Source organism: Euleptes europaea, chromosome 5, assembly GCF_029931775.1.
Source record: "Euleptes europaea isolate rEulEur1 chromosome 5, rEulEur1.hap1, whole genome shotgun sequence".
NCBI classification, from domain to species: Eukaryota; Metazoa; Chordata; class Lepidosauria; order Squamata; family Sphaerodactylidae; genus Euleptes; species Euleptes europaea.
This window is the reverse complement of record NC_079316.1, coordinates 88030513-88051167: the sequence shown is the minus strand read 5'-3', so window position 1 is coordinate 88051167 and position 20655 is coordinate 88030513. Positions and strand designations below refer to the sequence as shown.

Here is a 20655-nt window from a genome sequence, read left to right as displayed (position 1 = left end):
CTCAGTTGAACTTGTTATTGCAGTGTGTACAGAGAAGACGCTATCTTAGATGTCCCTCAAGATATATATCTACAGCTTTCTTGACCAAATCCAACATCTTAGATTGTACCCGGAAGACAATAAGATTATGTAAATGTCAACATGCAGGTAACATATTCCCAGGACCCCACCCTATTTAAATTAATAGAATTACTAATGCATAACTGTATTGAGTAACTCTGCTGCTCCAGTAATAAGTGATAGAATCAGCAGGACTTGTGAAATTCATTAATTGCTGTTGAGGGTGACATTTAGTGCAATAGTGTGAGAATACTAGATACTAAAGCAGTGGTACTAAAATGAAATGCATAGGTGGTGTTAGAGATGTAAATAGCCAATGTAGGGGCTGAAAATTATAGTAAACTACTCTAAACTATAACAGGGTCTAAGGACATGAAACCACAACCCTACACTGAATCTTGTACAAGAGGAACAAAACGGGGGACCTACATGCACAAATGATCACCAGTTTCATAAAGCCAGATGTTTTGATAGTGTTCTTCAGTGGCCGTTCTATGAGTAGTGACTTCCAAAACTGTCCTGTGTACGTATGAATATTTTATTCACGTACAACATGGAGCAGAGGGTTGTGAATTTATGTTAACTCCGTTTTTTTAATGAATGAGAATAGTTTATGATAGTTATAAGTTTCCAGTCACTGACACGGTTATTTCTACTACTATTCATTCGGGTAGGGATTATTTCAAATTTCAGCAATCCTTCTCCGATTGCATTGCTTATTGTCAAATTCTATTGAATGCATTGACTTACTACTGTGTAATTTTCCTTGAGTCTCAGCGAGAAATATATATGGGGTGGAAGAAATATATATGGGGTGGACTGGTCATTTAATTTACAGCTAGGAGCAAACAGAGCCAAGCCCCATTAGCTCTGCTTGGGGGAAGGGGGAAGGGACCACAGAGCCTGGCTTGTTCCAGGGCCGTTTTGATTTCCCTGTCCATGCCCGAGTATATAAATAAATAGAAGTGTCTTCCTCTGTTAGCAGGCATACTTTCTGAGTGCACATGTCAGATGTACTGAAAGTATACTGAATGACAAGTTAACAATACTTATTTGTAGTGGCCCGCTGAGATTTTCCTTCCAGGTTGAATTATTTCAGACAACATTGAAGATTACTTTGGGGGATTAACCATAGGGCTTTTACCACCCTGAGGTTTCAAACTATACCACCAGCTGTTTTAATGGCCATTTCAGTAAAACTCTTAACTCATATTGTAGCACTTGCTTGCATCAGTGTAGTCATTCAATGCTAGTCACTACATCCTTCTATCTAAATAGAACATGCTTTTTGCAGAGAACAAGTTAGTCTACTGAGCCTCTAGGTTCAGGAAGACGCATGTGCTTGGGGCAGCTGAAGAATGAGTATTGACTGGACTTTTGCCAGAAGTGCAGAGACCAAAAGCTCCTTTTTAAAAGATAGACTCTCATTTTAATCAGTTTTTCCGATGGATGCTGTTAGTTGTAGAAAGTTCAGGCTTAGGTCAAAATTCTGCCTATCAGTCAAAATGTGGAAGGCACAACAATTACCCTTTCCTTAAGAAGGTTCAGTAGAGGTGTGTCACGCAGAGCAATGTAGTAGTTACTACTGCTGTTTGATGAAGTGATCCAAATAAGAGCCTTGGCTGAAAATGTGGGAAGAGCGAAGGTTTCTTTGGCCGCCCCCTTTACAAGTAAATGTTGAACCCATCATTCTAAACAGGGAAAATGTCTTCCCTCGGTGACAAATGCAATAGCCCTTCACAATGGAAGCTTCATAAATGAGCTGAAGTTACGTTCCCAGTTAATGAACCTTTCTGGATATCTTGAGGGTAGTTACAAGCAGCTGCGATATGTATTTGGTTTCGGCATAACCCTCTTCTCTCCAGGGACCTGCTCTGTTCCAACTGAAAGGCGGGTTTGGAACTTCTGTGAAGGCTTTCTCCTTCCTTCTGTGGCAAAAAATTATTTGTGTGGGAGTTGTGACCCTTCCTTGGTCCAAGAGCTAGTCCAGCAGAAAAATGAGAGCAAAAAATCCCCTGAACAGAGGATATTAAAGTATGTTATGTGCAAGGGTGGGGGTGGGGGGGAACTCAAGTCCACAGGGATAGCATAACTTTCAAAGGGGGGGGGGGAACCTGTCTGTCTTATAAATATGGGGAAAGTTTCTAGGGAGACAAACTTTAAATCCCTATTAGCTTGCTGCTGTTTTCTGTAACTATCTAAAACTGGCATGTGATGCTGGAATGCTGATTTTTCAGAATGCTGTTGCATAACATTAAAGGCTGAGCAGTGCATACTTCAGCAGTGCATTCTTCACCAGTGCTGAAGAAATACCTAGTATGTTCCATAAGAACAGAATTGTTAGTAAAAATGACATCTGAGATGTCATGGATGAGAGCAGGAGGGGGATGGCCTTTGTATAGTGTTTTGCGGTGGTACCAAGGCTGGGAATAACCTCATCCTGGTGGACAGGCATCATTTCACAGCCAGGAGTGAAAAATGGGATCTCTTTAATATGCTAAAGCTTCTCTGTCGGCTGAGTAGGTTCTGGCAGGCTGCTGCTGCCAAAACCCGAGACCCAGATTGGTTAAGACCTTTTTACACAAGTGAGAGGGAGAATGGAAAAGGACCCATCCCTTCTGCGTGTGGGTGTGTGAGAGCATGGGAGGAGAGTGACCACGCAAAAGCAACCTTTTTACACATACACCCATCTGAATCTGCCAATAAGGAGCGGAGATGCTCAGCATTTGTAAGTTCCCAGTAGGTTAGTAATCTTTCCGTTTTGTTTCTTTTCTTAGTCTGCACCCTAGTCTTGTAACCTGCATTTTCATCATTGTGGTCTCCGTGCAGTCCCACATGGGATTTTCCCAAGTTTTCTAGAAGATTTGTGAAACATGCAGTGCTCCCCCCTCCCCTTCGTCTTGTGCTGGTGTTTTCCTGCCCAAACAGGCATTTGATGGGGGCAGGGAGAGCGCTCATCCTTCAGTTCTCTCCTACCTATGCAGCTTGCTGTGGTTAATGTTACTGAAGAAGCCCCGGTTTGGATACTCCTTTTGGAACCAAACTGGTGAGGGGGGGGGGATCAAAAGGTGGTGACAGTCTTAAGAGGGGGTTGGGGAGCAGCGAGGGCTTCCTGCTGGGAGAAGAGGGTTCCCTCACCAAAACAACTTCCTCCCTGGTGTCTCAGTAGGGCTGGGCCTTGCTTGCCTGATTCTAGGGCTGTTTGTCTGAGCGGGGAGTAACAGCCCATTCCTGACCTAAAAGGACTAAAGTCATTTGGAGGCCAGAAGTGGGCTGTGTCAGCGTAAGCATATTATGTATGTTAAAGAGAACACTTTAATGGTTTCTGAACTTAGCAATTTTGCATCTTAAATATTTAAAATTATTTGTGTTATAACTGGAATGCAAAAGAAACGAGTAGACAAAAAAAATCTCTTCATAAGGTCCTCTTTCAGTTGAGGCAGTTCAGCCTGCAGGTACCTCAAAACATAATTAACAATCTTTATTTCAAACATAATGAATTTTCTGGGACTTTGCAGTGTTAAGAACATTACAGAAGGTTGCATCCTACACTTCTGTTCTGTCCACCCATGTTTTCCTCTAATGCAATTCCTCTTCTGCTGGCGACAGATGCTGTTGCACAGGAAGAGCAAGGCTTTGGGGACCACAGAAAAGTGCTACTGGCACCTACAGAACAGAGTGGTAGGATCATAGCCATTGGCGAGAAGAAAATGCAGCAAGGAAGGCTTATAGAATAACATTTTTGAGTCAATTTTTCTTTATCTTGATAAGAAATCAGGATGACGAAATGCCTACAAAAACAATCATGGCAACAGACTGTTTTTTTAGGAATCAGGTTCCAAAGGGACCATAGGAGATTTTAATGAAGAACACTTTCACACATATTTTAAGCTGCTTGCAAAGTGAAGCTCCTGACCCTCAGTTGGAAACATTTATCCTTCGTTTAATAAAAAACCTGTTTCTTGGGGCACTGCGGTTGTCAAACAGCAAAACCCTAAATTATGACTCCAGATTAGTGCATAACTACTGATGAGGTTTGTGGTCTGTATTTTCAGGCAAATGTATCCCCATGCTCTGTAGAATATTGGAGACTGGTCCTGCTAGTCCAGCTTGAGCATTATATGATTCTAGCAAATTAGCCACGAGGTTGAGATCTATATCCACCTGTGTCAAGTCAGCAGCCGCTGCACCAAAATCATCTTTCAAGTTGCTATCAGTATCTTGGGATGAACACCCTTTACCAGGCTCAACCTGTAATAAATGCAGAGAAACAGAAACTCAAGTTATTTGTTTAGCATTACTGAGTCAAAAGCAAACAGAGTATCTCCTTTAGCTCTGGTATATTTTTCGACCAGTAGCCGTAAAACCAAACGATGATTGGCTGGAGATTGCCCCTTACGGAAGCCAGCTTGTTCCATTCCCAGAATATTAGATGAATAAACCCAAGATGATAATTTATTATACAAAAGTGCAGCATAAAGTTTCCCCACAACAGCTAATAAGCTTATGGGGCGATAGTTTTTAGGATCCAACAAACTTCCTTTCTGAAAGATTGGGACAATTATGGCCCGCTTCCAAGAATCAGGTATAATTCCTGAATTATTTATTCTAGAAAAGATGGGAGCCAAAATTCTAGTCCACCACATTGGACTGGCCTTAAAAAGCTCAGCAGGACATAAATAAAATCCAGTCGCCTTACGGAGTTTTAGATCTTTAATTAAAATGATTAGTAGAAACTGGGGGCCACTCTGGATCCGGCAAAAAATCCAGAACCTTTGAATTATGGATAGAGGAATCGAAAAATAGCTGATAGAAATGTTGTTCCCACGCTATAGGGGCAATATGACACATGAACCTCTTGACCCTGTAGCCTAGTTAATCAGTTTCCAAAAGGTACTTGAGTTGGCAGTCATATCTGCCTTTTTTCCTTCTAAACTTAAATCCTGATGAAAATGTAAGCGTGCTGGCAGAGGCAAGGCCAAATTTTAGAAGCAAGGTGCAAATCAGAAGTGTAGCTTTCCTTTTTCGGTGGTCACAGGAAAGGAGGCCTAACTTAAACATACCATTCTTGGCTGGGTGGTGAAGCTTTTCCCAATATTGGTTGATGCAAGTTCATTGTCCATTTCATCCATATATGATTTGAGGCTTCCCACTGCTTCATCCTGAGATGTTGTTTCCCCTTTATTATCAGTTTTTAGATCTTCATCACTGTCCAGGAATTCAAACTCTTCTTCTTCTTCTAAATCATCTGAGTCCAGTTCTTCTGAATTTGTTCCTAGAAACAGAAGAACAAAGCAATAAAGACATAATCAGAGCAATGAACAGCAATAAAGTTGTTGCTGATTATTTGTGTCTGGGGTGGGGTGAGGTGCAGGATTTCTATTAATATACCCCCTCTCTGCCCCTCCCCAAGCAAGCTCACCTAAAATTTTGTCTAGAGCATCTGTGAATGAATCAACATCAAAATTGACAGGAGCCGCAGAAGATGTCCTGAAAAATAAGTTTGGGATATTTTTGTATACATGATTATGGCATCTGAGAAATACTGTGATCTATCCAAAGGCACAAAATCAGTACAATGTAATCATGGCATGAGCTTTCATAAGCAAAAATGTACTTTCATCAGGTCTAGGACCGTGCCTATTAACGCTTAATCCTATAATAAAATGGTTGGTCTCTCAGTTGCCACAAAACTCTTTTATTTTTGCCAAAACAGAGTTAACATGTCTAGTCTTCTAGAAAATAATTTTTGTCCACGGGCAGCCTTGCTTATGAACATTGGCAGAATTCACAACTGGAGTCAAAGCAACTTCACTGCTTTACTGAAAAGGGGATTAACCCCCCCACAACCTCTCCCCAACACCCCCCCCCAATAACGCACAGAGGCCAAACTCATAATGCAAGGTTTATAAACCATTCATAATCCTATCCTGTCTATTTGTGTTTGGAGGTGTGTATGTTCAAATTACTTGCAAACTCTCTCCATCTCTGTGGCAACATATGAGGTTCGCCTGTGCCATCACATTTTTTTTTGCTAGGATTGTGTGGAAGGCTGAATTGCTGACCAAATCATAGTATGATTACAATATTAGTAATCCTAGGCATTTAAATGCATACCATGGCACTTCCGCTCCTTCGTGTGTTGAGACTTTAGACATAAATGCCTTCATGCTTTGAGTCACCTCTGTTAAGTTGTAGTTCTGTTCATCCTCATTTGAGGTAGAAGCAGACTCACTTGTTCCTCTTGCCTCTTTAAGGATCTGTTCCAGAGCGTCTGGAGTGATCTCCAACCAATCTTCATCTGAAAGAGCAGGATGGAGAACACAACTGTACCTTCAACGGGAAGACTTTGGAAATACCGTCTAAAAAGTGGACAACCTTGAAAAATGAACTAGTCACGGCAAGTTGTCATCACTAATGTGAAGGCAAAGGGATAAAGGCCAGTTATTATGTGCGTTCCAGGATAAACATGAATGGCACTTTTTGTTCTAAACAGATATTTAAAATGAAAACAATTATTTATTGAGTCCTTTTTTTATCGTGCTCTTCCTCCCAAGGAGCTCATTCTCCCCTCCATTTTATTCTCACAAGAACCCTGTATGGTGGGTGATGCTGAGAGACTGCAGTAAGCTTCATGGTGGAGTGGGGAATCGGGGACTGGAACTTGAGATCCTAATCCAACACCCTAACCACTGTAGTTCAGTCTGAGACACCCTAATAAAATATCCTTCTCTATTTCTGCAACAGCTCAAAGCTAAAAAGGTACAACCAGGGAGCATCCTTTACATGTCATTTTTCTGAAGCCAAAGGAAAGAACTAGAAGGAAGTGTCAAGAGGCATGAATGGGCCAGAAACTGAAAGACAGACATTTAGAGGGACAAAGATGAAAATGACATGCGCAGGAAGATGACTGTCAGTAGCCAGGGCAGAGGAACAAACCAGTGAGCAGTCACAAAATGTTTTGTAGCATTTCAAAGACAAACACAGCAACTGCTCTTTAATTCCTCTCAGAAATGTTCAGTTTGACATGCAAAAGCCACCGGTGTGAACTGAACTAGAAAAATGAGCGTGTGTGAAAGAGAAAATGGAGATGGGCAGCTGAGTTCCTAGATTTCAGCTTGAACCTCTGTGTTGAACCTTATTTTGACCTCAGCAACTTTTCTACAAAATGTGTATTAACCTTCATCGGCACCTCCAAGTTCCTGATGTAACATACTTCTAAAGGTAAAGGTCCCCTTTGCAAGCACCACGTCATTCCTGACCCATGGGGTGACGTCACATTCCGACGTTTACTAGGCAGACTATGTTTATGAGGTGGTTTGCCAGTGCCTTCCCCAGTCATCTTCCCTTTACCCCAAGCAAGCTGGGTACTCATTTTACCAACCTCGGAAGGATGGAAGGCTGAGTCAACCTTGAGCCGGCTACCTGAAACCAACTTCCGTTGGGATTGAACTCAGGTTGTGAGCAGAGCTTGGACTGCAGTACTGCAGCTTACCACTCTGCACCACGGGGCTCCTAACTTCTAGATACTTCTAGATCCTCCAAAACTATATTAGGCCTAATTGGGGCTGTCATCAGTTGGTAGCATGGCTCAATCCAACAATCAGACATAATTTATCCGTGGTTAGTGCACTACACACAGGTTGTGAAACTGAATTGCTTCTTTCCTACATCTCCTGTTACGTAGGACTACTGGTAATCTGATTTACACGAACCCAGCCAAGCTCTTATTCCCCTGATTAGACCTGGGTTCTGAAACAGGGGTCAGAAGCACCGCTCAGGTCATTTTAACAAGCTTGAACAAAAGGTCATTTGCAATAATGAACCCTGGCAAAGTGGGGGAAGCAGCTTACCACATCATTCTCCCTTTCTGCATTTTATCCTCATAGCCCCCACCCTGTTGAGGTAGATTTGGCTGAAAGGGCGTAACTGGCCCAAGGAAGTCCTAACTTGCCTTTGCATCTGCATTATTAAGGTATCTTGCCATTTATTTAGACTTTCTGTGCCACTTTTTTTTAGAGTCCTGCTCAAGGCAGCTAACGATTAAAAAACAAGCCATTACAAAACAAGTAATTAGACATAATAGCTGCTGTGCAATTCAGGAATAAAAAGGTATTTTAAAACTGTTGCAATGTTTGGATGCTATAAAGACACTATTCCATGCCTTTTGTTTCTTTTGGTAATAGATCTGATCGTATTTTCCCATAGTGTGCTGAAATAAAGGCATCTACATTCTATACAAAATTTCAGGCGGGGTCCCCAACCTTTTTTGAGCCTGCATGCAACTTTGATATTTTGAGAGGAGTTGCTGCTACCCCAAAATGGCTGCCACAGGAGGCAGAGCCAAATGCAATACCTCCTTTGTAATAGAATCACATGGCAACCCCACTGAACACATGAGGCTGCCTTATACAAAGTTCAGTCATTGGTCTGTCAAGGTTAGTGTTATCTGTGCTTTGGTTGAAAGCACGGCCCAGCCACTGGGAGGACAGCAAGCCTGGAGAAGGATGGGGCGGGCATCTACTCCTAAGCGCTTATCCCACCTCGTGCAACAGCCCACCTCCCTGGACTCTTAAGATCAGAACAGAACAAAATAAGCGCATGGCAACCGTCAGGTCACCAACTCCATGCCACGACTCTCACCCACTCTGCCTGTTTTTATTATGGGATGTACACATGAAGCAGCCTTATAACGAGTAAAACCACTGGTCCATCAATGTCAGTCTTGCCTCTACTCTGATTGGCAAGCATTCTTGATGACATGCGTATCATTCAAATTTTTCTCTAGCTTCCCATATTCATTAGAGTTTTAATGCGGGGACCTTTTTAAAAAAACCTTCTAATGTTAAAAAATACAGAAAAGCTTATTTCTCAAATAAAAGGAATAAAAAGAAATGAAGAAAAGTCCAAGGGGGAAGGGAGGAAGATTGGTGATCAAAAAAAAGGAAAGCCTGAAAGGGGAATGGAACCACACACTGACTAAGGAAAGTCCAGATGCTTAACAGCCCTCCTGGTCCTTCAGTGGCTGCAGCTGCTATTGTAACCATGGAAACCCCTTTCATTTGAACGAGGACAGCCAACTACAAGCCTCACTTTACAATTGCCCTGCCCACTTTCTGAAAAGTTCAGTGGGCAACAGAGGAAATACTGGAGGGTGCCATGTTGGGGTACCCTACCCTGGCAAACAAAGGATAAAGGAACATGGTAAATAACCAAGTTGTCTGCAGGATACCCAACTGATGATCTTGCTCTTTCCCTCTCTGTTCTTACCATCCTCTGGTGGAAGACTGCATGCTTCTTTTCCAAAATCCTCCAAATTAGTTGCTTTTAATATAGAGATAATTTCTTCACCTGGGCTTCCAACAACTGAACTGCAAAAATAACCCCAAACCCCACATCCCCAAAATATCAATTAAATACAGTTTACTGAGCAAAATTTCAGAGCTACTCTTCCATTCTTTGCTATATTTACAAGCCAGATCAAAGACATCAGCCCATTCCTAGTACTTATTTTGAGGTTCATTATTTCTAAACTAGGTTACAGTGTAGCTCAAGCAAGTTTAAGCTGGCTCCAAAACAACTTATGAAAGGGGGCTCACAGATTCTGGGGATCTAAAGGGCTTCTCAAGCAGGTGTTCCCTGATTTTTGCTAGTTCACCCAGTGGCTGCAGTTTACCACTGAAAGAACACACTTCGCATGGAGAAGGTCCTGGGTTCAATCTCAGGCAGCAGATGATAGGAAAGTCCTCTCTCTACCTGAGGCTTCAGTTTCCGAGAGTGAGCAAGATAAACCAGCAGTGGTTCTGGAAGGTATGCAAGAGGCTGCAAAAAGGCAGCAGGAGGAGAGTTTCATTCCATGCTGGCAGTAGTTGGATCCAAACCTGTATTTACAAACCCTTCTGGCTGAGACAATTTCCTCCTTTTGCAAATGCTTGCTCACAAACATGAAATAGGATTGCATAGCCATCTAGAGATAACAGGGTAGTGTTACCCAGCCTTGAGGAATATACACTTGTATATAGTGTGCCTGTAGAGTACAAGTGCCAACAAAATACACCATTCTAGAAATTATGAAAGCAAAATCAAGGCTCTTACCTTTGCGGATTGACTACAGTCTGCTGAAAATAATTTTCTGCCATATGCAATTTATCCAGATACTGAGCAGAACCTTCCAGCTCCCCCTGTGAAATTTAAAAATGAAACAAAACAGTATTCCAATGTATTTTTTTTAAAAAAATAAAAGTATTTAAGAGCCATAAAGTCTAATCTGGAACACCAGGTTTGATTCCCTGCTCCTCCACAGTGAAGCCTGCTGGGTGACCTTGGGCCAGTCACAGTTCTCTCAGAACTCTCTCAGCCCACGCAGAAGCAGGCAATGGCAAACCACCTCTGAACAGCTCTTGCCTTGAAAACCCCATCAGGGGTCACCATAAGTCAACTGTGATTTGACTACAAGCAGTATAATTAGTGTGTGTGTGTGTAGAAGGGGGAGGGATCTATAAACTCTACAATGTGTAGTCTGGTTAAAGTTTTAAACTAGACCTGTGTAGATCTGGGTTCAAATCACTACCTGGAAACATAGCTCATTAACTGACCTTGGGTCAGTCATTCTCTGTCAGCCCAAATTACCTTAAAAGATTGTGATGAAGATAAAATGGAGAAGGGGAGAACTATGTAAACCACCCTGAGGTTGTTGGAGGAATGGTGGTATAAAAAAATAAAACAAATACATCAAATGCACAAGAATTCTTTATATCTGATCAGCTGTTTAACTTTTTTGACCAAATGCTCCAAAGCAGAAAAAAAGTTAACTTTATTGTTGACAGGAAACAGAAAGGTGTTTTTTTGGTAACAATCCAACTCTGCAAAGGACCTGTTGTATTTCTAGGAATGCGGCTGCAGTTCCTAGGACTTAAATGGACGGTCAGCAGACTCGTGTGGTAAAAGAGTTACTTTTGGACAATGGCTAATCCCCAGCAAATAATATTGGAGTCCACCATTTTGTTGTGATGACACATTCCTTCAGTGTAAAGTGATACAGATGATATATAGAAGATAAAGTTGTTGCAATACACTGGAAGGTTTTGATGACATGTTGATCTAATTAGCCACTTTTAGCATTTGTCTTAGTTGTGAATATTCCCAATACAAGCAAGACCCTGAAGCAAGTCAAAATGCTGAATCACAGGAAGCTGGCAGTGCAATCTTAAACAGAGTAACTCCCTCCTACATCCATTGAAGTAAATGGGCTTAGAAGGGTGGAACTGTGTAGGATTTGTTAGCCAAATGTAAAGGATTCCTTTTCTGCTAGCTTTTGTATGACTGAAGAAAAGGTTCTCAGTTCTGCAGCGAACAAACGCCTTATAAGCACCAGGCATACTCTTGATTTGGGGAGTGTCCAACAGCAGGCATGGTGCCATTTAATCTGTAACATAGTTTCTGGTTAGATGAATTCACTGCCTAAACTGGTTTTGCTTTCTTTCAAATCAATGCAAAGCATCTCACCTTAAAATAATTATTTTTCTTCAGACTGTTCAGAAAGTTGTCCCACAACTGACCACTTGACACATGTTTCTTGGAGTCATGAAACGTTGAGCCACACTTGAAACACAGCATTTCAAACCCATGAGCCTGTAAAGAGATGCAGAAAGGAAACAAAACACATTTTTTTTAACCTCTGGTTGTTAAATGTTGGGACAGACTTTCAGAGAGCAATGCATCTGAAATAACTTCAAAGTGTATTTGTAGTAAGCTGTATTCTTGGCTAGTGGAACAGTAAGGGGACATCACACAGTAACATTCAACGACAACCCCCACTACGGCTTATAATGGAAAAGAGATGCTGAAGGATTTTTCGGGGAAAAAGTGGTCTAAATAATTCTCTGCCTCCTCTAAAGGCACCAGGGAACACTCTAAATGGGACACAACTATATAACTGGAACTGTATTCTGACAATGGAAATAACGAAAAGGGAAAAAAACCTCAACCTTAGCAAGAGAACCTAAAAGTTGAGCTGCAAATTTATACAAAATATTGATATTGTCTATTATAAAGGGTACATTCAATTAAAAAAACCAAGCCCAAAAATTAGGCTGATCAATTAAAAGACTCTAAAAAGATGATTGCTAATTTACAAACATGGTTTGTAATGTAGGTAAATGACCATAGACAACCTAACGCATAAGGCCTATGGGGCCTTCTTCAGTGGTCATACATACATTTCCACATTTTAGAAACACATCCTGAAATGCATATTGCTTGCTGTGCTCACACATTTGCCTTGTTCCTTTCCCCTGGAGTATGCTTCTACAAACTCCGTATCACCCCAGCCACCTGCATTCAGACATCACAGCAAACTCAAGCTCAATTCAAGGCTTCCCAAACCAGGAAGGCTTAAATTGTGTTCCACGTGGGAAGTCCAAACACAGTCAATGTTCTCTTTTGTTGGCCAAGTTAGCAAATGTGGTTAAGAAATAAGGAAAACATCTCATGAGTGTTCCCCGTAAGTCACACTTCTGCGTCAATCAACCAAAATCTCATCTTTGAAACACGACATCGAGGGGATGTACTTACCAACTTCATGCCCAACTCGTATGCTTTGTACTCAGGATGCGAGCGAGGAGGCAATGAGTACCCGCTCCGTCTGTCAGGGACAAAAGACTGCTGAACCAATTGTGCATACAGACACCTTGTAAAAGTGACCTGAAAAAAAAACACACATTTTTTATTATACACACTTGCCTCATCCTTATGTCTGTTTGAATTTGCTTTGACTGATACATACAAGTTTTTTTGGAAACTGAAGTGGGGTGTGGTTCTGCAAAAGTGCAGCGGCATCCTAGAGACGTCAGCTACAGAAATATTGCCTGCAGCATCATGATTCACCAGATCAGATGTGATGACACGAAGCTCACACCGCTATACTCACACTGCAGTTTGCCCCTACAGCATCCTAGCACTTTCACTTAATGCAAAGAAATTCATGCCTGGTCCCAAAGGGATGTTTGCCACCTGAGAGCCAGCATGGTGTAGTGGTTAAGAGTGGTGCTTTGGAGCGGTGGACTCTAATCTGGTGAACTGGGCTTGATTCCCCACTCCTCCACATGAGCGGCAGAGGCTAATCTGCTGAATTGGGTTGGTCTCCCCACTCCTACATATGAAGCCAGCTGGGTGACCTTGGGCTAGTCACACTCTCTCAGCCTCACCTACCTCAAAGGGTGTCTGTTGTGGGGAGGGGAGGGGAAGGTGATTGTCTGTTGTGGGGAGGGGAGGGGAAGGGAAGGTGATTGTAAGCCAGTTTGATTCTTCCTTAAGTGGTAGAGAAAGTCAGCATGTAAAAAACAACTCTTCTTCCATTCATGCAGCAAGACTTGCCAGGGTCTCCCTTCCCTGTAGAGCCCTCACATCCCACAGAAAACAACTCCTGAACTTTGGTGTGTGAGGGAATACATTCAAAGGTGAAAAATCACTAAAGGCTTCATGCACATTTATTTTATTTATGCTCCACTTTTCTCACCAATGGGGACCACAAGGAGTTTACAACATTCTCCTCCATTTTATCCTCACTGCTACCACCCTGTGAAGTAGGTTAGGCTGAGCGTGTCTGACTGGCCCAAGGTCACATGGCAAGTTTCCATGGCAGAGTGGAGATTTGAACCAGGGCCTCCCAGATCCTAGTCCAACCCTCTAGCTACTAAGCAACACTGTCCTTCAAAAAACAGCAGGACTATTAGGATCCTGGCCCATGGTCACTTTATGAAATAACATCTTTTCAATCTTCTGTCTCTAGTTTCAGCAGAACTCAAGAGAACTTTTCATAGAAGTGGATTCCAAAAAGTTTTGATGTTCTGTATCTTAGGTAGTATCATAAGAACACTATCCCACGACAGCATTCAAAAAGTCATAAAAAAACCTGTGTGATCAACATGTGATCATGTGACCGCCTGAGTAAAAAAACCGGCTCAACATAGCACCATCACTTACCGAAGTCATTACGCGTGATTCTGGAGGGAACACTTTGAAAATGCGGCATGCTTTTAAGTCAATGGGGTCTCGCAGGTAAAAAGCTTGGACTGCTGCAGACACGAGCCCAGGATGTTGCTTCAGTACTGCTGCAGCGCCTATTGGAAGGTAACAGTGAGCTCGGTGAAGGCATGCTTGGATTTTCTCAGGATACCTGCAGCACAAAATATATCATAATGGAAACATTGTTCTAACATGACCAGCAGTTTCCTTACATGAAACAATCTCCTGTTTTCTTAAAACAAACAAAATCTAGCAGAATATTTAAGGCAGCAGCAAAGATTTCTGAACAACTGAAATGGTGAAAACTCTGTTTCACCAGTGAAGTTGAATGGTTTGAATAATTTGCACACTGTCGAAGCCAAAGGTAAAGGTAAATCCGTTTTCTTCCTTTTCTGCCATACATGACTGACTGCAATCCTAAGCAGGTCTACTCAGATCTATTTCAGCGGGGCTTAGGTCACTGGCTTGAATTTAGGGGTTCAAAAGTTTAGAAAATAATTTACCACCCCAAGAATAGACCTCTGCAAGACTCTAATGTTTAGCTTGTCTACATCTGATGACATAAATATGTTGTACTATCTTCATAAAGACTAAAAGGTCTGATAAATAATGACTGCGATAATTTGTAGAAAGGTACTTATGAGTCTCGCTCTGGCTGTCTATGATTACAGCCCCTCAGTTACAATATAGTTTAAAAACCTGGTCAGAACTTGCAATGGTCAAACTACGAAGCCACCTATACAAATCTGTCAGTTTCGTGAAGAAAACTGATGGTTTTTTTATCATAAAAAGATGGACCATTTAATATATATACTTAAATTCTTGTAAAGTATTCCAGGCAATTAATAACAGAAATATTAGCTCTGAAGAGGTCACTTACCCACTGATGCGCTTATACATTGCTGTTCTAATAGATTTTGCAGCTACAAAGTCCCCAGAATGGGCAGATAATAACTTCAGGGCTTCAAGAACTGTAGGATTGGTAACAGGCAGTAACGTCTCCTTTTCAGGAGTGTTTGGTTCTGGAATTATGCACAATTCACCACGGTGCAAGAACACCTGGCCAAAAAAAAGTACATTTCTTTCTAACATACGTATATTGAAAAAACTGTATCTCAGCAGGAGAAACATTCATATACAAGAGGGGAACATGCAAGGACTAGCAGAGACATCTCATGCCCCCCTCCATTTCCTCTTTCCTTTCCCTGAAAGTCCCCATAGCCTCTCCCTTTTTCCTGCTTCCCTCTCTCCTTCCCAACCACCAATTATACTACTTTTATCTGTCTCCCTATCTTCAGCTTTTCACCCTTCTCTCCTCCTGGAAGTGCTCTTCTCCTCCATTTTAATCCTCACAACAGCCCTGTGAGGGAGGTTAGGCTGAGAGTTGCATGACCAGCCTAAGGTCACCCAGTGAGCTTCTAGGGCAGAGTGGGTACTTGAACCTGGGTCTCCCAGATTCGAGTCTGAACCTCTAACCATTACACCACACTGGTTTTGTGGGATGGCTGCTGTTGAATAGTACCAAGCAATTGGGCCCAGGTGAGTCAAGTAAACTATGTGGAGGCAAGTTGCCTGTAGTTGCTGTCAGGCCTAGCAATAATTCATCCCTCAAAGGTCAAAAAAACCCAGGAAATGGACCTGTCTCCTCCCCCTGCCTTTTACTTACAGCAGGGATGGGGAACCTCTGGCCCGGGGGCCGGATCTGGCCCGCGAGACCATTTTCCCTGGCCCTTGAGCCGATTCCGGGAGCTCCAGGGCCTGCCCTGCCACTCGAGCTCTCCCTATTTAGGCTCTCCCCTAGGCACTTCAGGCACTGCTGGCATGCAGGCACATGTGTAAAATTGATGCTGATTGGGTAATTGTTGGGCCGTTTCTCCCAACTCTCCCCACTTCCTCTCCTGGAGAGAGACACAACTTCCAGCCAAACGTGCGCCTGGCCGGAAGCCCCCCTGCCCTTTCTCTCACCGGCTGTTTCCAGGTGAGTGGGTGGCATGCCATGCCCTCTCTTCGCTCTCCAGCTTGAAACTGCTTGGGTGCCTGGAGCTTGTATCACCATCTCCCCCTCGCCTGCCTGCCGCTGGCCGCAGGGGGCCCTCCCCTCGCTCTCCCCCGAGGCCAACAAGAAAAGCCATTCAGGCCATTCCGGCCCCGAACCTTCCCCCCCAGCTTGCCTGTGACCCATGCGGTGGGGCAATCCCCCGCAGCTTGAAGCTGCTTGAGCGCCCTGAGCTCGTTCCACCTTCTCCCCCTCGCCTGGCTACCCTTGGCTTCTTCCTCCCCTCGCTCACCCCTGTAGATGTGTGTGTGGAAATGGGGCATTTCCCCGATCGTCGGGCCACTAGCATGGCCCGGTGAGTGCCTGTGTGAAAGTATGGAAGGGGGAGGGGAGCCGAAAAGCTTCCCCCAATTGTGTGTGTGTGTGTAGTGGGGGTGGGGGGCCCGAGAAGGTTTCCCTGCCGGGCTGCTAGCGCGGCCCGGTTAGTGCGTATATGAAAGTGGGGAGGGGGGAAGCTGAGAGAAGGCTGTGTGTGTGTGTGCTTGAAAGTGGGGAAGGGGTGGGAAGCATGTGTGAGTGCGTGTGTGAAAGTGGAGAGGGGGGAGAAGCTGAGAAGGCTTCCCCCAATGGCGTGTTTGTGTGTGAAAGTGGGGAGGGGGGAAGCATGTGTGAGTGCATGTGTGAAAGTGGGGAGGGGAGAGAAGCCAGGAAGGCTTCTCCCAATTGCGTGTGTTCATGTGTGTGCGTGGGAAGCCTCCTTCCCTTTCCTTCCTTCCCTCTCTCCCTCCTCTGCATAGCCTCTCCTAGGGTTCATAGAATCATAGAGTTGGACGGGATCACCAGGGTCATCTAGTCCAACTCCCTGCACAATGCAGGAAATTAACAACTACCTCCCCACACATCCCCAGTGACCCCAACCCTCCCCCTGCCATGCAGGATCCCACAATCAAAGCACTCCCGACAGATGGCCATCCAGCCTCTGCTTAAAGACCTCCAAAGAAGGGGACTCCACCACCCTCCAGGTGGTGGCTGGAGACCTGGCAACCCTAGCCTTCCTTCCCTCCTCTGCATAGCCTCTACTAGAGTTGCCAACCTCCAGGTGGTGGCTGGAGACCTAGCAACCCTTAGCCTCCCCCCCCCTGCCAGGAGATCTACACCTGGTATGGCCCCTGAATGATGTTATAAATGGGCAAATGGCCCTTGGCAGGAAAAAGGTTCCCCACCCCTGACTTACAGTAATCAAGGCTGGCAATACACAGTTGTGGTTGCCTAGCAACAGCCATCTGGGGCATTTGTGTCTTAAAGCTATAGCCACAGCAAAACATTCACTGTATAAGACCAAAGGTCATTACAGTAGGGAACACAGAGGAACATACACAACTAAGGCAAAAGCAAGAGCACAGTAATGTTAAAAACTCTTAAAACATATTTAAAAACATGCAAACACCTCCACAAAATATGATTAAAATAGTTCAGCCTTTAGGCACAGCTTGGGCCTGTATTTTCTTGGCTGCCAAGGCAAATTGTTCCTCTCTATAAGACACATACTGATCCAAATTGGAAAGAAAGAAAATTAGTTTCTCCTTAACAGGAAAAGAATTTATAACCTTTAAAATCTCAGCAAGAAATTTATTTCGGGACTCTGTACACAAAAGGCAAACAAAATTAGCAATAGGCGCTGTTTCTATCATTTGGGGGGGGGGTTCAATCCCCCAACATATATATATTTTTAGATTTCATATTTTTATGCAAACCTGGGGCTTTTCTGAGGTCTGTAGAAAGGTATGTCTTGTCTAGCCATGACCCTAATCTCCGAATTTAAGTATCTATAGATGGGCCACACTGAGAATTAGATATATACACAATTTATTATTTAAATTTATTGCTATTTGGTAGTCAGCATTCCTAAATCTCTCTTACCCGATTGATGCTAGTCTCAGGATTCAACCACTTAGGAAGGTAGTCAGCTGCTTCTATCAGCAGGAATTCACCATCATTATCATCCACCCTATCCAAATAAATGATAATCATATAAACATGAACTCTTGCCCCAATCCAGCTCCAGCTGCGTATTTGTATCAGATTAGGGATGCAGATCAAATAGAAAGCAATGCAATATGAACAGATGTTAGCATTTGGGCGCACATCTGCTTTACACTTGTGGCTGCCGATCCAGAAAATTCTATGCACAAAGAAGTTTACTTCTGTGTATGGATCTCATTATCTAAACCAGGAAATCTCTATTCATTTGAATACAGTGTTGGTACTTTCCCTTTATCATCCATTATCAATCAAACCTTACTTGAAATACCTTCTGATACAACAGCAAAACCAAACTAAACCTGCTCTGTTATCTTTCAGGCAGCTTTTCCCATCTCCATTCACAGAGGCATTAATACCTGAACATTTTCACCAACTACTGTTCCCATTCCATATGATTTTTCAAACTGGATTATAGAATAGTTTAAAGTTGCAATATTACACACATGTTAAGAAGGAAGTCCTGTTGTCCTCGATGGTTCTAAATAAATGTGCTTAAGATTGTACTATAAGGCTATGTGTGCTAATGCTTTCATTCTGCACAAATTCTGGGGATTTTTTTTAGAACAACCAACACAGCCAATAAAAGCAATGGCCTAAAAAGGCTGTGCGGACTAACATTATTAAGGCAGAGTTCAATATTGGGACAAATAAAATGCTATCCTGTTACAAAAGTTACTAAAAGCTCTCAGCAGTGGGTTTGTGCTGCCCATTGCAAAACAGTGCAATACACACTTGTGGTTTACTGAATTAGAACCTCCAACAGTCGAACGTTTGTGCATTTTTGCCCAGATAAACTTATGGACAATTGAGACAAAAATGGCTGCCACAACTTCTGTCAAATTCTATAATTTAACATGATAAAAAACTAAAATCACACATTTATGTGAGGTAACTGTACTGCTGCTTACTGTTAAAAAAACACAGAGCCATTTTTGTTTTACATCAATACAATGGAAAGGCACCTGACAAGGAAACTGAACGCATATTCTTACAAGGTTACCATAAATTCAGATTTGTCACTGTGAACATAGTATAAAGTATTCAAATTTTGATGTTAGTGTGGAGTAACTACCTGGCTGCCAACTCTGGAAATTCCTTTGTAATTTCCTTTAGAAGATACACAATGAACCATTCATCCTCAATATTATCCCCAAATTTTGTGAAACCGCCAATATGAGCAGGAATATCACCTAGAAAAGAGGAGGGGAAGCATAGTATAAATAGTTTTAGAATTAACCAGCTAAATCACTAAAACCAATAATTTCCCTCCATTATTTTATACTTTTATAAAGCAGGGACAGGAAAGTAAAATAAAAAATGAACAACTGAGTTTATCTAAGACTCAACTACCTCTTTTAAAGTTTGGTTGATTCAGTTGAGCTTTTAAAAAAATAATAATAATAGCAACTATGCCAAATACACGATGCAGAAAGTATACTTCTAAAATAGTGTATGGAATGCCTGAATAAGGGCTACACAACTGTTTAATAATTTTCTGTGCAGAATCAAAACTTCAGCATTCTCGGGCCATTCTATATGCTTTATGAAATTAAGATCAGCACAAAATCTACCCCATTTTCTGAATGTCAGTCTGGTGTACAGCTGAGTTTGCAGAAATAATATTAATTTGAGATGAAATTATGGACAGTATCTATTATTAGAATCTCTACCACCTGTACGTTCTGCAAGCTTCTGAAGAATTGGGAGGCACCCTTCTCCACATTCAGTAATGTCAAAACAGAATGAGCTTGAGGACAACAGCTTTACCTTTGGCCGGCTTATACTTGAGATTAAATGGTTGGTTTTGCCAGATATAGGAAACAAGGATGGGTGCAAAGTGGGCTAGTATCTTTTCAATATATGACTGAAGAATTTCTTGGTGATGCTCAGATGCTTCTTGTTTGTGTGTTAACAGAAATAGCTGGTACTGCACTGCATCTTCCACAGCTGCAAGGCATAGCTCCTTCTCCATTCTGTATTTAACTGGGCATCTTTTAAAGAGAAATATTGCAGTCCATTACACAAAGGCATTCACAACAACACCTCCAACACTAAATGCTAATCAACACTATTACACTTAGAATCTTTTCTCCAGAATAGGAGTGTGAAACATAAGGCCCGCTGGTCAGATCCGGCCCCTTGAGAGCTCTTGTCCAGCCTGCAAGGCAGCCAACCAATCTGGACTGGCAAGGCCTGGCCCGACCAAGTGACATTTATGTCATATCCAGTCCTTGTAACAATTGAGTTCAACACCCCTGCTTCAGAACATTTCTTACCCTATCTTTGTTTAAGGTATCAAAACCAGATCTTTAAAGGAACTTCCTAATGACCCCTTTGCTATTGAACTGATTACTTTGACTTGAAAACTGACAAGAAAAGTGTCATAGATAAGATTTAATTTTAAATTTGAAGTATGGCCATGGCTCGGTGGTAGAGCATCTGCTTTGCATGGAGGTCTAAGATTCAATATTCAGCATCTCTACTTAAAAGGATCAGATAGTAAGTGGTATTAAAGATCCCAGAAAGCTGCT

At 42.5% G+C, this 20655-nt stretch overlaps 1 protein-coding gene across 1 annotated transcript; it reads right to left on the bottom strand.

Moving 5' to 3' along the window:
• Positions 1 to 4083: 4083 nt before the first annotated feature.
• On the bottom strand, positions 4084 to 20102 carry ECD (ecdysoneless cell cycle regulator). Its single transcript, XM_056850500.1, has 13 exons — positions 19892 to 20102; positions 19197 to 19314; positions 18002 to 18089; positions 14966 to 15144; positions 14044 to 14236; positions 12634 to 12762; positions 11566 to 11691; positions 10156 to 10241; positions 9331 to 9431; positions 6178 to 6361; positions 5483 to 5550; positions 5124 to 5335; positions 4084 to 4311 (listed from the first exon to the last, which is right to left on the bottom strand). Exons 1-13 carry the CDS (start codon positions 20094 to 20096, stop codon positions 4084 to 4086), a joined length of 1917 nt encoding a protein of 638 aa, XP_056706478.1. The 5' UTR covers positions 20097 to 20102.
• Between the last annotated feature and the right edge of the window lie 553 nt (positions 20103 to 20655).

Bases quoted from the DNA above. Each gene is read 5' to 3' on its own strand.
- ECD (XM_056850500.1), bottom strand. From the start codon at position 20,096: ATGGAGAAGGAGCTATGCCTTGCAGCTGTGGAAGATGCAGTGCAGTAC. The intron at 6,362-9,330 runs GTAAGAACAGAG...CTGCTCTTTCAG, and splicing joins CAGTCTTCCACCAGAGGATG to ATGAAGATTGGTTGGAGATC. The intron at 5,551-6,177 runs GTATGCATTTAA...CTTATTTTTCAG, and splicing joins GAAGGAGCGGAAGTGCCATG to GACATCTTCTGCGGCTCCTG.